The 16,489-nt window shown below is 37.5% G+C and overlaps 1 protein-coding gene across 2 annotated transcripts; it reads right to left on the reverse strand.

Annotated features, from left to right (window-relative positions):
• Positions 1 to 1,992: 1,992 nt before the first annotated feature.
• On the reverse strand, positions 1,993 to 15,119 carry LOC105038132 (probable methyltransferase PMT19). Of its 2 annotated transcripts, none has more exons than XM_073255909.1 (6): positions 14,201 to 15,119; positions 9,976 to 10,186; positions 9,195 to 9,429; positions 7,178 to 7,567; positions 5,784 to 5,861; positions 1,993 to 2,609 (listed from the first exon to the last, which is right to left on the reverse strand). In XM_073255909.1, the coding sequence occupies exons 1-6, from the start codon at positions 14,879 to 14,881 to the stop codon at positions 2,396 to 2,398; spliced, it is 1,809 nt and encodes a 602-aa protein (XP_073112010.1). In that variant the 5' UTR covers positions 14,882 to 15,119; the 3' UTR covers positions 1,993 to 2,395. The 2 variants fall into 2 exon arrangements, with proteins under 2 accessions (XP_073112010.1, XP_010912141.1); XM_010913839.4 differs by having other exon boundaries at positions 9,195 to 9,492; positions 14,201 to 15,118.
• Positions 15,120 to 16,489: the final 1,370 nt, after the last annotated feature.

The raw sequence follows: 16,489 nt of genomic DNA on the forward strand, positions 1-16,489 counted from the left end.
TAATAATTTCTTAGCTGAGTTTGAGACGAGTAAACTTAATATAGAAATTTGAAAATCAAGATGAGTATAGCAATAAAAAAAATATAAAAAAATAAAATATAATAAAAATTATGTGATTCTCTTCAATCTCGAATCACATTTAGATCCATGGTTTCCAAATTGACTTGAGTAGGCCAGCACTCATCCTCACTCTCACGAACATATGGAGACACTTTTCTTCCTTGGTGGTTGACTAATTTCAACAGTTAAACATTTTAGGCTTTACCACTTTATGTTTGAAGTTTTGTTAAATCTCACAACCTCACACTCCTAATATATGCTTCGATTTTGACTATTAAATGTTGTGTTGCTAGGTTCCAACAAGAGTCTCATCACATCTTTCCTATTTAAACTTCTGCATGATTTTCTTATCATGAAACTAAATACCCAAGGAAAAACATATAATGCTGATGATCATCGTTGTTACCATTTAAAGCATATACTAATTGCTGTTTTTCCCGGTTCTTTTGGGTGTTTTTTTTCCTTTTGGGCAAAATTTTAGTAATTGAATAGAATGCCCACAAGAATACATTCCCTTAACATTTACCATGCGAACAATCTGATATACATTTTCTTAAGTGATTCTAACGTATATATTTGAAGGCATACAGTGTGTGGATTGAATTAGGAAATGGTTTTTTAATCATGGAGAGAGAACTAAAGATTTTCTTGATGGATGGAAGGTTCTAAAGATTGACTAAATGGTTCCTCGAGAGGCATCAACAGTCAAGAGGTGGCTTACTGTTCACGGATGATGCAGCTTGACAAGGAGTTGGCCTTCAGAAAACTTCTCTTTCTACCATAAGATTACCAATTAAAAAAATAAAAAAAAACAAAAAAACAAAAAAAACAAAAACGAAAACAAAAACTTCTGGTGATCTTTTATGCGGTTGCATGCCTGTTTCTTTCTTTGTATCATTTCTATTTTACCTTTGTACAAGCTTGTTTTACCTCTCGTCTAGGCTATTAAAGGAAGATGATAGTAGTTCCAATCCAAAACATCCCGTTCTCTTCTCTTTCATAGGGATTTTGATTTGTTGACATTGCTAACCCACACAGATCCAATACTTCTTTTTCCAGAGAATAAGGGGAGGGAAAAGACCTCCCCATCATTTTGTTAAGATATAAAAGATTGGTTACATTTTGAGGCAGTTAGTACAGTCTCATGACTAAAAACAGAGGCAGTTCACTAAAACCATTAAGATTAGAGCTCAAACATAAACGATGCAATCTTTGAACTAGAAATGACCCAATCTTCAAACGCTCGCAGAGCAGCATGGAAAGCAGACCTGTAAGAACTTTCACCCAAGAAAACTCTGGCGTTGCATCCTTTCCACACCTGCCAGAAGGCTGCCAATAACAGTTGGTTTCTGGCTTTTTTGAACTTCTTGATAACTCTCTTCTTTCTTCAGGTAGTCCCAAGAGATTACAGGATATATGACTTGCCTTTATATGCTCAGAGATTGGAGCTCCTCGAATACTTCGGACACATGTAAATGTATGAATAAGTGATCTACAGATTCTGAAGCTGTCCTCTCTCCTCCCATGGATTTCAAAAATATGAAAAATCACATATCCTTGAACGGTTTTTGGACATTACAATAAGCTGATAAGAGACCTACTATGATCAAAATAGAACCAATCTACTTCCCTTGTCAAGGTTCTTTTGCTGATTAGCTTGAGACTCGGGACTGCCACATGGTGCTACTTTCAGAGGAACAGGGCCTCTTGAGGACTGTCTTCCCACCGATTGACATCTAATAGGTAGCTCAACCATAAAGTTACCAGAAATCAATTAATCATTAAAAACATTTTCCACCGATTCTCTAAAGATACAAACTGGTTTAGCTTGGAACTTCATGCGAACTTGGGCGATCACTTCTACAGAAAAATAAGAAATCTCAAAAACCAACTCCTAGCATAAACGAGAGCCATGACATGAGACCCACCTGATAATCTTCAAACCAGGAAGAAAAATAACTTTCTTCATTTAAAAGTCAAGAGCTCTAATTGACTGGAAAAAGGGTCCATAGTATACAACATAGATATATCATGGTAAATAACAAGGTGCTGGTGCTTGCTAGCTGATGTGGGTCACAAACAAATCATCCAGCTCTGGCATTCCCAAAGAATTTGCTGATGTGTCACTGGCGAATATTCAGGATCTCATAGTTGACACCTTGGAATAAAGCGTCTGGGTAAAAATCTGACTCATCCTTTTTCCTGATGTCCTCCTTATTCTTTATGTTCTACTCCCTTCAGAAAAAGGAGATAAGAAAACAAATACTTTCTCTGTTAAATCATGATAGTACTGTCATCCATACAAATGCTGGATCAAGGGATTGTTTTTGTTGGCCTAATTTGCACTTGCTGCTATGGAGTTGTCAACAATGAGAAGCTTCTCAGGATGGAAGGGCCCCTTTTCGCTATGAACAATCCTGCTTTGCCATCTTAACTGTTCAGCAACTCTCTTTGTTTTCACAACAACATCAACATGGTCTCGAATTATGACAGCCCCCTCTGGGCGAAGAATACGATCCATTTCAAGTAGGATATCAACAATGTCACACCTGCAGATGAGATTATTATTATCACAGATGGAACTTTCCTTTTTTTTCCCCCTCCAGAACATACGGAACATAAATATTTCCCCAAATATCCAGAAAAGCACAATATGCTTTTGCACATAACAACCTAATTGACGATCAGAAAATTGATTTATTAACCTTTTATTTATGCTCAGCAATGACGAATACTCCTGGGTAACTTTTGTAACTTCTAAAAATGAATAATTCCATATTGGATGTAAGATTTATATATTTGGAAAATTGCTTGGATTATGTCTTTATGCTTGAAGCACAAGAAAGTAAAGTCATTTTAGAGAAGTATCATTTTTTTTTTTTGGACTTGTGTTACAACAAGAAGAAAGAGGAGACTCAATTAGTAGCTTACTGATAGGAAAAAAAAGAGTGAGCAATTAGTGAGGTTTCTTATCTAGTTTTCAACAGTTTATTTTTTTGTTGGACCTAGTTAGAAAAATATGGGAGAAAGTTGAGAAAGAACAAAGGTATTTCCAGAAACAGTTGGAGTGGAAGAGTCGCTAATAATTCAGATAGGCATCTCTCTCCAGTACATCTCTTGAGATTCAAGGTAATTCTTTCAGATGGTTTTGCAGCTATTTATTCTTAAACTTACATATTTTAGCACAAGAGCTTAACCATCTCTTGTGCAATTTTTTCTAGTCATCAAGACAGCTTGAGTTTATCTTCCAAAATGGAAATGCAATATGAGTGTTACAGGATATCAGATTATGTTCACAACCCCGTTCGAGGTAAACTATGTGAAAATATAAATATGCATAGAAGTTTCTCTATTTTCTTTGGTTGTCTGTGTTTTCATTGAGAACATGTTATTTTTTATGAAAACATCAGGTGGAGGACAATGAATGTTTTCAAAATGCCATAAATTGAAATTCACAACTAAAGCAGAATCTACAAGCATAAAGATAGGATTTTGATGATTTTCCTTATCGGTGAAAAATAAAGGTGGTCATGTTGGGCCTTTAGGGGGCGGTTGCTAGATTAAGTAAAAGATATCTTCAAGGTGGAAGGACAGACTTTTAAGCAAGAATAAGATTATTGGAAAGCATGTTGTGCTCGACTTATGCTTGGGGGGCAAGGAAGAAGAACCATGTTATGACTATCAAATTTGTTGTCGAAAAGATACATATAAGAAGCAAGGAGGAGAAAAAAAGTTGCTTGAGCTAATTTTGTCACTGAGACAAAAGATAGAAGACAAGCGATGCATGTGGCTCATTCAAGCCTCCACCAATCTAAGTGCCAAACAAAATTTGGGTTAAAATTATTGAACGTGAGCATTCAGCACATGTAACTCATCTGCCCCGCTAGTGAAGTGAAGGAAAAAAAAGGGGGTTGAATAGAACAAATCACTCATGAAAAAGATGAAAGAGAGAGAGAGAGAGAGATGGAGAAGGACAAAAAAAATAAAAGCAGGGGGAGTCAAAATTGGGCAGGGATTAGCAATGCATCTCACTCACAAAATTTGCATTATAATAATATTTATTCCTTAGAATGGTTTTGGAGAATTAGATACTATGACAAAAATGATATAGGTCATAGTTAAAGAAAAACATTTAAGGAAAACAATGACTAAAAGAATAATAAATATAACAAAGTTAACAAAAAAAGAAACTTCCAAAGCATTAAAGCACTTTATTGCACAAAATAGTACACCTCCCGTGCAGTTCCCCTTAATCCTCCTTGCTGTCATGGTGCTGAAATGATGGGAAAATTGGAACATTGACATCCAACAAGCCCACAACTTTTTGTAAATTTTTAATCCACTCATGTCATGTTAAAGAGGGGACTTTTTCCTTTTTCTCTTTTTTTTTATTTTTTATTTGGGGGATTGGTTTGGTGGGGGGGGGGGGTGCGGGGTGGTGGGTGTGGGGAGATGTCAGCATCATTCTAGATAAACTATACCATCTCTACATTCAAGTATAGGCATTGTCTAAATTCATGAGTGACATCTTCATGAATTAGTAATCAATATTTTAAATTTACATAATAAAAAATAATTTATGATGATGTTAAAGAATTATGAACAATATGAAACCATTACTATTACCATCTATTACTTTGCTTGTCCTCGATGCATTCTCGACAAAATCCAAAAGGTCTCATCTACTCACTGTATCATGATAATTATCATCCATAACTTCAATTCAATTTTAGATTATCACAAACAAAATCCAAGCAATTTTTAAAAGTTTATTTTTCAATTTCGATGCCCTACTCTAGTTAAGTAGTCTAAATGACAAAAGCATTTCAAAGACATTTCCTAACTGTAGAAAGATTTAGGGCTTGAAGAACAAAAAGAAACACAATAAACTAAAAGGAAAGGGAGAGGGAGAGGTTCGGATACATCTCTCTAGATAATTCAATGTACATCAGTTATCTTTTCCCCTTTATGTGTATACATGTGTCTCTATGATCAAAAGCGTACGATTATCATTCTGTTCCATATATTATATTTGCTGCTAAAGGTTAAGGACTCTAGCTTCCATAAGGTCATGAATTAAGAAGGGTTTGTAGCAAAATACTTCCAAGTAAAGATTTCCCTTATGTCTGGACTGTGAACATAGTGTCGTTAATGATGCACCATGTAAAATCTTGTCTGTGTGTGAATGCATGTCAATTGCCTTTGTAGAAACATGACAGATCTTGGGTTGAAGTCATAAATGTTGGGCATGTCCTCTTGAAAAATGAAATTTAAGATTTGAAAGGTACTGTGAAAAATAATACAAAATTTGTATCCTTTTCCCTTTTCAAAACATAAAAAACAATTATCCAAATGAAGATCCAATCAGTTACTCAATCAATTGAACCAATCTTTTAGTTTAGGAAATATTAACCTAAAAATTGGACACACAGACCAGATTCCTCTGTGAATTGGTAAAATTTCGCATATTCATGCTCCAAGGACCATTAAATAGTGAACTTGGATAAAATATCATTTGTTGAACCAGTCCAAGTGACAAAATGCCAAACTTATAGAGTACAGAGACTATTATAGTATCTTTTCTGTCATCATATTCATATTCAAAGGTGTAAGTGAAATGAATTAGCTACACTTACCATATAAGCTTATTTTTATCTGTGTCGCTCTCTGGGACTAGAAACAACATGTACTTTTGAACAAAGGGAATGAAGTAGAAAACTTACTTATTGATGTACATGCTCAACAACCCATCAGCATGTATTAGATCATATGTGCGGGGATAAGTAGAGAAAGCTTCACACCTGCAATAGAGCATATCTAACAATGTCAATTTATAAAATATACATTCCATTTAAGTCTTAAACTGATTTCAGAAAACTGCAAAATAGATGAGAAATCATGAACATCAAGATCATTTTAGTGCTCTTTTTGTGCAACCAAACAAGGGTTTAAATCTTGGTAACCAGCCCATCTCCGTTTGCACGTCGGACGGTATGGGACTAGCATGAGATGATATGATTGGGCCGAACAAAAACAGTCATCAACCACAAGAACAAAATGGGAAAAAAAATAAAAAATTGCATCCTGGTCCACCCCATGTCGAGTTGCGCCCAGGACAATTAGGACATCCCAATTCAAGAGAGGACTGATCCATCCTGGGTTCCGTTTTCTTCTTTGAATGGTACAATACTAGCAGGATATGCCAGTATTGTCAGGACATGAATTGTCAACTCAATATTAGAAAACATAACAAAATTCCCCCTTGAGACATTTTAGAATTCCCCACAAAGGTCAGTTATTTTTTCTTTTTTGTCTCCTCCCCTCCTCCTTTGTGTGTGTGTGCGCGCGCGTGTGTGCTTGTTCTGGTGGTTTTGTTGGGGAGTGGGGGTGGGGAGTTCAAAAAAAATTGATAGTTCATGAAAATAATTTGGAGGCATCCAAAACACAGAATGTCAAAGAATTTCCTCTTGAAGAGGGAACAAGTGATGATATTAGGTCAGAGTTGACTCAAACTAGCATAAAAAGAAAGATTGACGTGTTTCTGTCACCACTAACCATGTCAAACATCAAGAGTCTTTCCAAAAATGTTTCTTTTGATATTCCTATGAGTTTCAATTATTAAGGCTGATAGCTACCTAATTTATTCCCTTACGGGCTGTTTGGTTGTGGAATAAGTGGGGAATATCCTTGCCAAACACCAGAAAAAGGGGGCAGAATAAGGCCTTCTAGCATATGGGATGTAAGTGGCCCACATGGCATAATTCTATTCCACAATTTTGGTGGAATAGAATTATAGCATGGAATAGTGTTGCCATTATCCCCTTCAATTACCTTTGCGCCCCTTTCATTATATAAACACATAAAAGTAGGAGGACAATTTTGTCTTGTGATAAAATCCATAACATCTCAAAATCCAATACATATTAAATGCACATTATTTCCTGCACTTGTCCCTCCAAATGCCAAAACACTCCTATTCTGCGGAAAAGACCTATTCCTGTAAATGCACAAGGGATGTCCCTTCCAAATTCCACAACCAAACACTATCTTATAGAATTTGTGGACCTTTTTCTCGAATGATATAAAGAAAAGCTTTTCATTGGCAAGAGCAAAATACCAGTTCATATAAGTTCCAATAAGTCCACGCTCATAGATGATACCAAGAGTATTGTTTGTTCCATCTGCAGGAATGACATTCATGACCCAAACTGGATATTTGGACATTGCAGCAGCAAAACCTCCCAAACCAGCATTCATGTCCATAATGTTTCTGTATTTACCCTCTTTGAGAGAGCTCAAATATGCCTCATAATGCACAACTCTTTGGTTCCATATTTGATTGTCCTGATAGAAGGTCTTGACTGTTATCCCCTTTATGCTCCCAGCGGTTATCCTTGGAGGTGCAGCATTCAGTCTTCTAGGCCACTTTTCAAGAGAACCGCCAGCTACATCCTCAGCTACTTCCACCTTCGGCAGAGGAGTAATGCATAACTCTATCTTCTTATACCTGTTATACATGAAATAACTCTCTTGTTAGGGTGTGTAAACTAAATTCTATTTGTATCTCATGACCTGTTTGTAACAAACCAAAAGGAAAATGATAAGCAAAATATATTATGATTAGTTCCTAGACAAGGTAACAAACGCCATATGAATGTCAACACTCAAAAAATTGAAAACCACTTGTGCTCAATAGCATCCTACAGTGTGGCAAATGTAGAAAGATGTTATCACAACCACATTTTCCCACAGCACTGCCAACCCCACAAAACATAAATAGACCATGACTTGCATTGTAACTACCATGTTGCGATATAGCAACTCCGATACTATGGAATGTACACAACACATACCATAGAGAAAGCTCAGAAACATATTATGCTACTTGCAATTATGTTTTAGTGGAAAAGAGAGAAATTTTGAACCCTTAAACATGGTTTTCAACCCAACTAAACAAATTTGCATCCTAATAATTTAAAGCATGGTTTGCCGAACTGGACGGAACCGCCCGGTTCGGCCCATACTGAGCCAAATCGGCACAGAAACAGTCCAGTATGGCCCTATTTTTTGAATCAGGGCTGAACCAGGCTGAACGGCCTGGTTCGATATGGTTCAGGGGCGAAGTCGAGCCGACCGATTCGCCCTTGTCTTCTTTTTTTTTTTAAGTATCGGTTGGTAGGATTTTTTTATTTTTTTATTATCAGTATAGTACGATATGGTACTGTACCGGCCGGCTACTGGCATGCCGGCTGGTACCGGTTTAGTCTTCCTTGATTTAAAGATTTTCCTTTTGTGGCAAATGAAATGGTCTTGAATATGCGTGCAACCTAGAGACAAATTTTGAACACTCAAACATTGTTTTCGATCCAACTAAACAAATTTGCATCCTAAACAATTTAAAGATTTTCTTTTTGTGGCTAATGAACTGGTCTTGAAATATGCGACCCACCTAAAGATGTATGACACATAAAAAGAAAAAAACAATATATTTAATTATACAAAAAAATAAAAAAAAAATAACTTCCAACAAAAAATATGACAGATCATATAAATCCTTAGAAATGCTAAGCTAAAATGTATGTGATATACATATGTCCATAAATTCAATTGATTGGCGGGAAAAAGCAAGCTAAGGAGCATAAAAAGCTAAGCATAAAACGCAGCCATGTAGTTACACATCGTCATACAGAAGAATACAAAGAGAAACAGTAACAGAGTATACCGGTGTTATTGTGTATCAATCCACACCATACTGTAACATGCTATGTGAATGTGATACAATGCAATACCCACTGCTTGAATAATTTTATATGATACCCCACAAGCACGGTACCTATTAAATAATACATGAGATGTGAACCAATTAACAAACAGTCTCTAAGTCACACAAAATTGTTATCTGAAGTGGGAGTTAATTCAGGTGTCATCAACAGAACCATAGGAAACTGCAAGTGTCCAGTATTTCTCTAATGTTAACCACAAAACTTGATTAATCGACTCGACAATGCTAGTTATGACTTCCAGGAGATAGGAATAGTGGAACCAATATTACATGACAAAGTTAAGCACAAAGAAAGTATATATATTTTCAAGTTTAGGTCCATCAGAGAGTAGAGAAGAGAGAAGAATCAAACCAAGCAAAATCCAGGTCAGTTCCTTCACAAAAAGGTGGAGATTTCAAAATCTTGGACTTTTTGGAGCAGTGAAGATGATTAGTTGGTTTTCTCCATACTGCAATTGTGTCCTTCTCCGAAACCTTCTTCCAGCAAAGTCGTCTAGCAAGATCTTCTATAGCATTCTGCTCTGCTTGTAGATCCTGAGGCTTCCGCTGCCAACCCTTGTATAATCTTTTCCAATGGATGGGTGGCCCTGACAAAACCCAGTACCCACCAGGTCGAAGAACCCGGTCAATCTCCAACAAATACAACCCATCTGGGAATCAGCTATACAAAAGTTAGAAGATAGCACTTTGCCAACAACATTAATTTTCTATGGAGCAAGATACCAGAACTTTTAAAAAATATCAAATAATCAGCTATATTTCCTCAAATCACTTAAATTATGTTAAGAAAGAGGAACATGACAAAGATAGAGATTTGCTTGTCATCAGTTGGATTTTGATAGGTTCAGTAAAATTCTCAATTTATGCAGTGCCCATTTCACCACATATACCATTTGGTTCGTAAAATATATTAGTGACAATTTCCCAATGAGAAAGAGTCCTTGGCCCTTCATATTATATTTTCTGTATCTTGGGTGAGCCAGAAGAATTAAAGGTATTCTTATTGCCTAAATGTATTAAGCTTCAAAATATCCTTGCCACCAGGCTGTGAAGGTAGATGGTGCAAGTTTGACAAACTGAGTAAAGTTTAGAGGAGAGTATAGTTTGTAACTGCAGGATATTGATGTAGTTACCAAAACCAGCCCACTGGATCAAACATCTTGCACAGTGCACCATATCGAAGGACCTTGATGGATATGGTAGCTTGTGAACACTTAGGACTCCGAGCATGGCAGGCAGTCCACGTTCAAGGGCAAACTGTACTTGAGCTTCATGCACGTCTCTTGGTGCAACAGACATTGTTAAAATGTTATAGTCCAGCAGATGGCCACCAAAGCTGGCAACCTATTTAAACATTGATCAATTATAAAGAATCAGAAGTATTCTTAGATACAGTTCAGAAAATGAGCAAATGAAGCAGGAAAACAGCAAACTAAAGTACCAACAGACTACATCAGCATCACATAAACACTGTGAACAGTATGGTCTCACTTATGAAGCTAATATGGTATTCCTGTAGTAGCAAATGCAAAAAAATCAAAAACAAATTGGTTCTGCAAGATATTAGCAGAAAGGGTCCCATCAAAGGGAGAATTATTTGCCAAACAACATGAGTATTATTATGCACGTGAGACAAATTCAGAACCTAATCAATACTCCCATCATATTTGTTGATGCACAATCCTGCCATTACTGATTCAATAATCAAGAATATAACTGTCCAGAGTCTGCCAATATGTTCCCCCTTTTTAATAAATACTAATTGAAAACAAACTAAACACTAGCCAAATGTGAGCCTAGTTCACGTGTTCAATCATTTAACTTTTCAAACTCCAAGCATTTGATCCATACTCAATCTGTTGGTTTTAGTTTTAATAGAGCTAGTGTTCCAAAATAAAGGTTTTCTAACAGGACATTGCATTGGTTTTCCAATAGTTGCATGCCTTATTAGTTATGAGGCTTGCTAACAAGCATGAGTCTATGGGCCATTCCTCGCTTGTGCAAATTTTGGTGAAACAAAGCCAATTCCTTTTGACATTGATCAACCAAAATTAGGTCTGGTCCAATAGAACATGTTCAGGTTAGGTTTGGGTTAGTTCAGGTCGATTCTACACCTTTAAACAGGTTGAGCTAAACCTAGTTAGACTGTTATGGGCCTCAGTCCATAAGCTGACAAGTCTCCTGGCCACCAGTCAAGTGGCCAACCTCATCCAAGACGGGCTAAAGCCCTTTCCTGGAAGACTTGAGGGATGTGGAGCCCAAGACAGCAAGAAAAAATCTGAATTGTGTGTGTGTGTGTGAGTGAGAGGGAGGGGGAGAGAGAGAGAGAGAGAAGCATTCCCTTCTCTTCTCCTACCTCTTCCTATCTCTTCTAGCCCATTCTACCCTATAGTTCTGATTGAAAGCAAAGATCTCTTCCTCTACAGCTTTCTGCTTAAGTGTTGTTCTTTGATATCAGAACTCTCATCCATCCTAAAATTCTGATTGGGAGCAAAGCTCCCTTCCTCAAAAGCTCTCTCCATAAGAGTTGTTCTTTGATATCAGAACTCTCTACTTGGGAGTTGTTCAACTGGTGCTGTTCTTAAAATTTGAAGTCAAAGATTTTTCATTTGAGCTAGTTTCATAGCTCTATCTTGACAAATCACCAGAACCACAGGGGAATGCTGCCAAAATTTTGCTATGAACTAAGAACCAACTTAATATTTGGACTTGAGAAAAAGGGTGGAGATTAATTGAAGCCTAATCCTTGGGCTTGTGAGGTCCCAGTAGCCAGAGGTCAATAAGTTGGCTTGCTAATACATCTTGGTGATGATGGAAATAAGTTGTTTCTAAATTGTTGTTATAGTAATGTGGTTTTATGAATAGGTTAACCAGAGACCAAGTCAATTTGACACCCACTTTTCTTAGACCATAAACAACTTTTCTTTTATCACCCTCAGACTCTTGGTTGAATTTAATGCCTAACTATGGGATGATGTGACTCCCTTATTCTCTTTGTTAGCTTAAACCTTGGCCATAACTTGGAATGCTTATGTCATTAGCTCTTACTTAAATGGTTTGTGGGCTTATTAGAACAATGTGAATTTTATCAGATAGCTGCAATACACTGTGGAGCAGGTGAGTGCAGTCCGCCCAAGTTAGGTGCATTTTACCATGGTGTGAATCTCAAGGCAACAACCATCAGTAGGATCAAGGCTTTAAGAACCAGCAGCTGAGAGCATACTAGTCTTCGAAAACAGGTTGCTACCAGGAAATATGGTTACGAGAGTGGGGCCTGTATCAATCCACTGCATACCGATGCCAGTTTTATGCCAAAATAGTATGGTACTGCCGTATCGTCATGTTCGAGCTGGTTTATAAAACCTTCAATAGGAGCACTGACTTGCTTTTGCTTAATTCCCAAATTTTAAACCCAACTTAAATCACAAAATCTGTTCTGAATATTTAGACAACTTGTAGAATGCAGACCATTAATGGTCCTTAGAGTTGTTTTGGTAATTGATCATACACATTGGACTGGCTATATCTTAAAGACAAAATTTGGCCAACAGCCATGCATGGTGAGGACAGATTACTACCTTAAAGAGCATATGGTTACCCATGCACTGGTAGCCAGCTCCGCAGTATAACTGAGATATCAAACCTGATTTTTGGACTTATATCAGATTGATGTAATTAGAAAATTTTTATCACCCACCTGAACTGACACAGTCAGACTCAAAAATGGTGTTTGCTTTGCTATGCAACAATCACAGAACATACACCTATTATATAGCAAGAAAGATTTGGGAGTGCTACGGATGTGTCAAGGGTCACAAACATTCAGACCACCAATCATTTCCTTGGAGTAAGAGGGGTAGAGTTCACCTACCACTACCTCCAAAATTACTCAAAACCACAAACCAAACATTAACAAAGAATCAAGTTTATAGATCAAAATGCACCAAATTCCCTTCTACAACTTTCTCCAGAATGCAATGCCACTCATATTTATTGGTCAGAACTTTCTAGAAATGAAAAGTGTTGGTTCTATAAGAACTAGGTTTACCTAACAGACTAAAGTAAGTAAACATAATCTTCATCAAGTCTATTTCAGAAGATTCCCCCAATAGGACATTGGATGGAAAAGCAATGCCTGTACAATGTTAGAAAAAGTAGTTACATGCTTAAATCCCTGTCAGTCACAAAAATTTTTCCAGCCACTGCAACTGCATTACTGATCCTAACCATAGGAAGGGAGAGGTATTCTTGTTAAGAAAAAGAGACGAGCAGATTCTCAATTTCCAAGGCTGATCATCTAGAGAAATTATCTCTGCATCTCTGTTTCCTTGTCAGTATTAATGAGGACAAACTGGCAGCAGCATAGTGGTAATGGTCCAACCAAATCAGCTATACTGCTTTTTAGCAGTCAGAAGAGAACTGTGGAAGGGCAAGAAAACAAATAACGACTTATAAAATATGAAAACAGATATAATAAACTAGGAACTCTTACTCCAAATCCTTTTGTCTTTATGAAAAATTATTCCACAAATTGTAAAATTTCTTGTTAGATTCAATGAAAAAGGAGGGGTCTAGGATGATTAGTTCAGCTTGGCTGATTGTCCTTATTGGCTTGTGAAGGTATGAAATTTCCTTCTTTCATGAAGTGAAGGACATCCATAAGGTTCTAACTTACCTATGCTTTGACCTAGTGCCCTGTGCCTGATGATCCTGAATAACCCTCTTTATATTTGAGACATCAAGTGCATGGAAGATAGGAAGAGAGATTGGAATACTTTCATAAGCCTACACAAGTTCCTCTCTCTCTAACACATGAAACTGAATCACTTGATTGGTAATACAGACGCATCATAAGACTGTCCAAGTAAAAAAGAAAGTAAGCGGCCATGATGCATCACTTGACACCAAATGACAACAATACAAATATGAAGTCTCCAGCAGAAAGATTGCCAACAGACTTACAAAAACCGAAGTGAAGTTAAAAGGGACAAAGTCTTCCAAATAATCTGATCCAGCAAGAAACTATGCAGCAAACCGGCCCAAAAGCGAAACAAAGGACAAACTTTTTTTTTAAAAAAAAAGGGCATGCAAATAAACTGAGATTGTGAAGAGAGCAAATTGACATCTTTGTAATTCTCTTCGTATGTACAACTGTTATGTATGTCTAAGACAACAAAAGTGAAGACGGGAAAACAGAGCTGTTATGATGTCAAGTAACATTGCATGAGCTAAGAACACTAGAACAGACACATTGGAGCCAAGAATTAAGTAAGATCATAGATGAAAGCGATCAAATGTACTAGAAATTCGAACTAAAATTGAGCATAAATAGAAGCAGATGAACGAAATCCGACTCACCCCGCACCCGATATCAAGAACCGTCCGGACCTCCCCGCTCTTGAGCGGGAAGAGCTTGGCCATCTGGTCAACGTACCATTTCACACCCTGGGAGAAAGACGTCCCACCGCCAGGGAACACCAGCCAATTCCCCTCCACCCGGACCCAATTCTGTTCGGCCTTGGCGATGCTGAGCCTCTTGGAGGGCACGTTGGCGAACCAGGCACGGTCGCGGCTGGCCGGCCACGGCAAAGGAGTCCGATACCCTTCCGGGCGAGGGATGCGGCAGCGGACTCGCTCGTCGGGTGCGGGGCAATGGCGCTCGCGGTGCTCGAGGTTGTGCATGGGGAAGCGGCGCTCGCGGGTGGGGTCTTGGCAGGGACAGTAGTCGGTGAAGTTGTGGGCGCAGAAGGGGATCGGAGGGAGGTCGCCATCGGGGAGCGGGGGGAGGGCGGTGGCGGCGTAGTGGTGGGGAAGGAAGTCGAGGTCGGCGCCGGCAGAGGAAGGGGGGCGGGGGAGTGGGCGCAGGAGGCAGTCGGCGGCGGCGCGGTGGGCGGGGAGAGGGGAAGGGAGGGAAGAGCGGGAGTTTTGGTAGATGCCGAGGAGGTAGGAGAGGAGGCAGAGGAGGGCGGTCAAAAAAATGAAGGCCAGAGTCCGACGGTTGGGGTTTGGAAGGATGGAGGAGAGGTGGAGGCCGGCCATTTTGGTGCCTGATTTGGGATCCCCTTCTATCTTTAGTTTCCTCGTCTCTTGCTTTTTTTTCCTTGGTTTGTCGGAGGATTCTGGAGTTTATGTTTGGGTTTGGAAGGGTTTATGTTAGGCATTTGATCTCTCTCTCTCTCTCGGATTTTTTCTCCCTTGACTAGATTCTTTTTTAACAGTTTTTTAGTGGGTTGGTTGGGTGGAATGATGAAGGGCAGGGAGTAGAGAGAGAATGGGAGGGGTTGTTTACTGGTTTTCCAACGAGTCATTTGTAATTGATATATTCCTCTTTGTGGGGTTCATCGCCTTATTGGAAGTATTGGCGGTTTGTGAGCTGTTTGTCTCTCGCGTAGCCTGCGTTGTTTCTTGGAAATAGGGTGACCATGTGAGTGTAGGTGGCCATTTTCCCTGGACTTCATTTGTACGGCAAGGAGACTTGGTTCCAAGGGGCGCGATTATTGTGGAAATTTTACGCTGAAAAAAAAAATGATATATAGTTTTTTTTTTTTTTTTTGGTAGAAATGATATATAGTTGATATGCAGCTCTTCTGCTGCACCTAAAATTTGCAAGTTTATGTGATGGCTGGTTGTAGTATATGCGCAAAGGCATTTTACTGATAACAATTTTGGATAAACATAACTTTACTCATTCAAATTCAAATTTCAAATATTTAAAAGTAATTAGTTATTAATTTTGGTAAAAATGATTATTGGAAGCAAACGATCACAAGTTGTTGATCTGATGGAGCTAACATAGAGTTTAGGTTTAAGATTTGGATAGGAGGGAAGAGATTAGAATTGTTGGATAGGAAGATTGGTAAAAAAATTCTGATGAACAAATGTTAGTATTAGAAAGGGTTTGAGAGGTCAAGAGTTGGGACACCACTTAGCAAAGAAATCTAATTTAGAGAATTATGAAACAGAAAATTAAAAAAAAAAAAAAAGATTTTCAACTTGATGCAATATTGTGATGTAAGTTTTTCTATGTTGTTGAAGTATATCTCTATTTTTTATTTTCTAGTAAGCACATCTCTTTTACAAGGGATTGACAAACATGCTTAACTAGTTATCTTTGATTGAGTTAACATTATGTATAAGGCTAGCAAAATATAATCAGATCCATTATCTCGACTTGTGTTCAACTTATAATAAGAATGTTTAGATTTGAGCTAAATAAATTTGGATCATAAATAAATTAATTTATTTAACTTATTTAATGTTTAAATCGAATTTAGATTTTAGATATATGATCCATTTATCTTGTTTAATATTTGATCGGACAAAATCAGATAATTTATTTAAGATCTATTTAATCATGTTTAATTTGATTATGTTCTATTTAATCTAATCCACTTAACATATTTAATCTATTAAAATTTCGTTTAACTTATTTAATCCATTTGATCTGATTTGATTTATTTAATAAATAGATTATATGGGTCGAGTTGAATTATCCATTTAATAAATAAATCAGATTCAGATTTAAATTTTTAATTTATTTAATAAATAAATAAATTTAGATAATATTTTTTTAATCCAATCTATATCCAATCTTATATGTATATGATCCAATCCAGTTGCCACCCCTTTTTAGATGGGGTGGTCTTC

This window comes from Elaeis guineensis, chromosome 1 (genome assembly GCF_000442705.2).
Source record: "Elaeis guineensis isolate ETL-2024a chromosome 1, EG11, whole genome shotgun sequence".
NCBI classification, from domain to species: Eukaryota; Viridiplantae; Streptophyta; class Magnoliopsida; order Arecales; family Arecaceae; genus Elaeis; species Elaeis guineensis.